This window comes from Aulonocara stuartgranti (assembly GCF_965226115.1).
Source record: "Aulonocara stuartgranti genome assembly, chromosome: 12".
NCBI classification, from domain to species: domain Eukaryota; kingdom Metazoa; phylum Chordata; class Actinopteri; order Cichliformes; family Cichlidae; genus Aulonocara; species Aulonocara stuartgranti.
Window position 1 is genome coordinate 19,396,942 of NC_138948.1, and position 6,039 is coordinate 19,402,980.

General features: G+C 46.8%; 1 protein-coding gene across 1 annotated transcript in view; it reads right to left on the reverse strand.

Annotated features, from left to right (window-relative positions):
• osbp2b (oxysterol binding protein 2b) overlaps positions 1 to 6,039 on the reverse strand; it is a 51,115-nt gene extending 45,076 nt beyond the window's left edge. Inside the window, exon 1 of the mRNA XM_082553842.1 lies at positions 5,474 to 6,039. Coding sequence (XP_082409968.1) covers positions 5,474 to 5,631 — 158 coding nt within the window. The 5' untranslated portion in view covers positions 5,632 to 6,039. The remainder of the gene's footprint in view (positions 1 to 5,473) is intronic.

Genomic DNA, 6,039 nt, shown 5'->3' on the forward strand with positions numbered 1-6,039 from the left:
ATGAAGAACAGTGTGAACAAAGAGAGAACAGAGTGTGAGAGGAGGTAAAAATGACAGAGCGATAGTAGGGAGACAGAACCAAAGCAGCAGGACGAGAGATTAGAACAAAGGGTAAAGGGAACAGTGGGTTGTATGAGTTGATGACTATATGTATTGTGTAAATCTTTGACAAAAGTGTACTCCAGGGCTGTTTCTAGCTCAAAATGGGCCTTTGCGGATGGGAGGGGCACATCAACGCAATTGCTCTGCATATAAGTAAAGCAAAAACAAAAAAAAAAAAAAAAAAAAACTGTACTTAATAGAAATCTATGCAAACATTAGTTATTTCAGTAGTTTTATGCTGAAAAACATACATCCTTTACATGTTTTGATACTTTCCTTTAATGTGGCTGAATGAAAATATGTAACAGGCAAATACAGAAAATACCCCCAGCTGACCACAGCAGATGTCTGCCCCTCCCTGAGTCTGGTTCTGCCAGAGGTTTCTTCCTGTTAAAGGGAGTTTTTCCTTCCCACTGTTGCCAAGTGTTTGCTAATAGGGGGGTCATCTGATTGTTGGCGTTTTCTCTGGGGTCTTTACCTTACAATATAAAGTGTCTTCAGATGACTGTTGTTGTGATTTGGTGCTATATAAATGAAATCAAATTGAACTGAATTAAAAGGAAAATCCATTTCAATGAGGTTCGTTTAAATACAACTAGTTTTTTTTAATAACTGAAAAGAAAAAAACTCTACAAAAACTATGCACTTAACATTCTGCATTTGAAAACTGTCTGCCTGACATTTTGTCACAGTTAAGTGAACTGAACTGCAGGGCATGGGTAGACCCTCGTGGCCTTTTGAAGCAGGTTTTCAGCCCGACCACAGACTGCTGATTTTGCCGATTAACAGCCTCAACCGGGGAGCAGCAACTAATCAGCAAAATCATATGCTCCACTCGCTCTTGTGAAGTGCAGAGGTTGTGTCAAATGAAACAAAGAGATGCTCAGCCCTCCATGTCACATGTCTGCCTGCTCATACCCTTGGAAACGGCCCCTTTGACGCACCCGTGCAATCATGTGAATTTGTCTGTGGGTCCTAACATCCTTTCATCCATCCTCAGTGAGCTCTCCCTGCCACAAGCAGCTGCCTCTCAGCAGCACTAAGCTCCCCAACAGTTCCGGCCTCAGCTGACAGTAACAAGGTGGTTGCCGCCTTGTTGAGGGAGAGTTTGAAGTGTATTTAAAAGTTCTGCCAGGCAGTGGCTTCCCCTATACAGCTTCTCCAGGCTGAAGTCAAGTCTTGTTATAATGCCAGTCCAGAACAAGCGGTTCAGTGTACCCTTCCTCTGGCACTCGGTGCACATCAGTTGCGCAGACAACACCGCACTGTGGCCATGCGAAGCAGCGCGGAGGGGCAGCCGGCAATCCTGAACAGCCCAGATTTCAGCCGAGCTCAGCTGCAGAGTGCCGGATTTAAGTGGGTCAACAAAGGGAATGTGCTGCTGATGAGTAAGATGAGAAGCCACACTGATCGCTTCTGCCCTATGGGGAGGTGAGGCCATGCAAAGGCCATGAAATCATACAGTCAAGGAAACTAAAAAAGAAGCTGGGAAAGAGCGAAAAGAACCACGGAGGCATTAAGGCACTAGCAGAGGGGATAGGGGGAAGGTGAATGTGGGCTGCTGCTGCGGGTAAGCGAGGGGTCCTGCATGTTGCGCTCAGCCAGGAGAGAAATGCAGTGCTTTACCTGTCGGTCCCCTGCGCACAAATCCTCATAAAACACAAATCCACCGATCTGGAGCATGTAATGACAAAACAACAACCAGTGAAGAACACAGAACAGACGGCCGTAAGCATGAAGAGGCACACAGAAGAAGGCAAGGGAGTACCCTGAGCATGAGAACGCACAGTACACAAGTTTGTTATTCTGGCTGCGGGCCCATCACAAGACAGGGAAGAAGCCGGCGACTATGTCATGCTAATGAAAGAAAAGAAAGATAAGGAAACCAAAAGCAATGACACTGCAGCACGGATGGTGTGACATGACCTGCTGAAAAACCAAAACAATGAGATAATGAAAATGTGGCCAGAGCCCCTGATCTCTTCAACATCGCTGTGCTGCCCTCAGCTTGACATAAACACACAAACAAACACACACACTAAGAGATGTACACTCTTTAGCCTGGTGCAAATACCAGAAAACGAGCCCATTAACAAGATTAGATCAGCGCAGCAACATCTCTTGTTCCAGCCACTCTGCTGATGTGTCGGAATAGTAAACAGGATTCAGGCCAGGCTTTACCCTCCAGCTGGGCCGAAGGTTGGCCAGTTTCCCCGCTCCCTCCCCGCCTCCCAGGAGCTGAGAGGTGTGAGCTGTAACGCCAAAACCTGACTTTCCAAAGGGACGCAAGAGGTGCCGCCCCCCCACCGAGCATTTAAATTGATACTATCTAGTTACTCTCCCGCAGCTGAGAAGGAAACATGGAAGGCCTGGTCTAGTATGAAGAGCAAGGCTGGATTTACTGATACAGCAGCTCCAATAGCACTCAAAGCTTTAATACCCTGTAATCTTCCCTAACACACCAAGCTGGATATACTATAAGAGGTGAGAGTATTAAAACTGTGAGGAATAGTCAATTATGCATCTTTTTTTTTTTTAAAGAAGTTCATTGAGAAAAGAAGGGAAATATCTCCTGATATTTCTGAGGCTGAAATAAAAGCCAGACAGAGCCGCAGTGTCACAGCCTTAACCAATCAATAACTACCGCCCTGTTGAATCTCTATAAAACTCATTGTAATTTACCAGGAGCAAGTACTGAGTGCGTCAGTCAGCCCACGAACCGTTTCTTATAACCCAGCAGTTGTGTCGCAGCACCAGCTCAAAGAACCAACCCGCTGCTTTATCAACAGCAGGCCTGAATGAAAGGAAACCTTTGGGGGCATTGACTAGTCTTAATTGCCACGTCTGTCAGTACTGATTTATCACAAATACAAAGTACCCTTTTTAAAGGGGGCGGGTGGACCCTGCGAATTATTAAACAAAGCAAAAATGATTAAATGCAGGACAGGCTACATGAGGTTTGATGAAAGTTGTCTTTGCTTTAAAGTGTGTGACACGGTTTAATGTGTTGTGAATTGTATTTCCATTAAATCAGATAACACGCTGATGCAAAGTGACATCGTCTTTCTTCTGATGCTTCAACCTAAAGACAAAAAAACAGTCAGAAAACACTTTAACCTAACACGTTGTCACATTTGACTGACTGTTTCCCCTTTACTTCACTCACAAAAGAAGCGCAGACAGTCAGCCAGAGAAGGCGCAACACAAAGCCTGAAGTCAGACACGCACAGTGTGGTCTGCCAGGAAGACAGCAGTGGAGGGGACAGCTCGTTCGCTTCGCTGCCTCTGTGCTCAGATGTCGACGGGCTACCTTTACTCCGGGGACAGCAGTCACCTTACAACATAATGGACTATTAATAGAGGGTAGAGGCAACAGGCATCTTTCCTTTCACCACAAGCACGGGCAGGTGTGGGGCCGCATCTACCACACCTCTGTCAAATAACCCCGCTGGCACGAAAAGACAAAGAGTCTGTTTCAGAAAGTGTGGCATGAAATGGTCTGAAAAGAGATTTGATTGTGTTTCTGCCAGCACACAGAGTAGAGAAAGCTCCCTATTCAATCTCCATTTTTAGTTTTGGAGCTGCAGGAAAACATCGTGAGTCAGAAGTTTGCTTCACAGCCCGGGGAGGCAAAATCGTACTGATGAGCATTCGCCGCGTTATTTGATGTACACAGACGGTTCGCAGGGGACCCTTTAAACAAGCACTCTAACCTCCCAATTAAAGATGACATTTGAAAAAGACATTAACCCAGAGGGATCAACTTATGATTTGCATTATTTTATGGCTGCAAGCAATTACAGAGTGCATTAACACATCATGCTAGAGCCATCTAAACTGTGAAAGCATTTAAACTTCACAGTCAAGGCTTTGACTCGCAGCATGGTGAGCAGAGGAAGGTTAATGCCATTAGGTGCACCTTCACTCTTTAATTAGGGAAACTGGGTCAGAGACAGGGCGAACATCTGTTGCTGGAAAACACTATGACCAAAAGATCCCACTGATATAAATGCTTTGGTAACATGACAGGCCTCAGTATGACGTACAAACTGCTGAAACCGTCTGTGTACATCAAATAATGCAGGGTGTTTCAGTGTTGACAAAAGCAGCAGCAATAGCAAACAAACAGGTTAAACATGCAACAGCCAAGCAGTGAAAGTGAAAATCAACTAATTTTGCATGACCAAACAGCAGCTCAAGATCTGGCTTTCTGCCTCTGTCCCACCATCTTTGTCAGTATATCAAAGAGGTTTAGGGGGAAAGCTGTGAAGATTATGTCACACAAAGCAGGTACAGCTTTGTTCCAGAGTCTGGTTCTGCCTGATGTTCCTTCCTGCCAAAAGGAGGTTTTTCCTTCTCACTGTCACCAAGTGTTTGCTCATAAAAGGTCATATGATTGGGGCGTTTCTCTATTATTGTAGGGTCTTTAGCTTATGATATAAAGTGATTTGAGGCGACTGTTCTTTTGATTTGGCTTTATATAAAATAACATAAACTTAATTGAAGCAAGGCTGTAATTCTCATTGCTGTTGCCAAGGAGATTTGTTGATTCTGACTGGCTTTAAATTGAAGTGCTATAGTATAAATCCACGTTACTAACTGAAATAAGCCTAGGAGCTGGCGTGCTTTACGATCCATTCAGAGAGCTCATGTATGAGCTTGAACACCTGCACCTGCGGAAACATGACTCCCGCGGAGAAAGCACCTGATCCACAGGTGCTACTACAGCTAACACTAGCTCGCAGCTACCTGGCTGTGCGATAGGAGCGAGGACAGACGGATAAACGATAGCGACCTTCTCTCGCACAGTATCCCGTTACGGCGATCATACTAAGTGGCTGGGCTCAGTAACGTGACCGTGATGCAATGAATGAATGCACTCTGAAAAGTAACGTGGCGGTCATGTGGCGAAGGTATTTGAGACGGTGAAAGTCACATAAAAAGAAGTATTCAGGGCGAAGGGTTATTAAATGTGTGTTAAAAGCGGCCGGGCACCCTGTCGTGTCGGTCTCCCCGGGCGGACAGCTGGATCTGCAGCCGCCTGACAGCTGATGACAGGAGGCTATCGTGCTAGCTTGGTGTGCTGGCTAACGTCTGCGCCTGCCGTGACATGATTTCCCACTTATTTAAAGGACTAGCTGCCCTATATGTCCCCGTCTGTGTCACTGTCTCTCCGCGCCCAGCTGTCTTTTAAAGAAAATCCTGACTTTCTCCTCCGTCACAGCTCCGGTAGCTAGCTCTAGCCTGCTGCTAAACAGCTGAGGCAGCCAGCTGTAGTGATGCGCCTACACAGAAATGTGAGCACAAGTGGCGTTTACATTTTCCAGGGGGAGGGAGGAGGAAACATACACGCCATGCGTGCGATATTTACCTGTAATATGACAGCAGGCCATTGCTGAGGACAAACCACCGCCGCTGGTAGCCTTTCAGATAATTGGTCCATTTAAAAAGCCAGCCTTTGTAAGTATCCGACCCAGGTGCCGGGGCCGCGGCAGAGGCGGATGCCGAGCCCTTCCCTTGCTCGCTCATCCTCGGCTCCGCCGCACGCCACAGAGTGCTGGATAAACCGGGAGCAGCGGAGACAGGGACACTAGCCCCAGATGGTCCACCAGGGCGAGGACCTTGTCACTGACAAATGAGATCGACGGAAGAGGGTCCGGTGTAGGACGAGAGAAACCACCGTAAACCCCCTTCACATGACGCCGGAATGGACACCGGAGGAAGAACGAGAAGTGATGCCAAGACACTTTGCTGATGCAGACTGCAGAGGATTCAGCGCACAGAGCTGGGCTGGATAGAAGGGAGAGCCCTTACATGGTCTCAGCGTAACCTGACAAGGCTGCCATCAAACTAAATTACTTACATTACGACAGCGATAAACAGTTTGTGGCACCAATTTTAGGGAGAGGGCGGCCGCTACCCCGGCCACTCATTGAG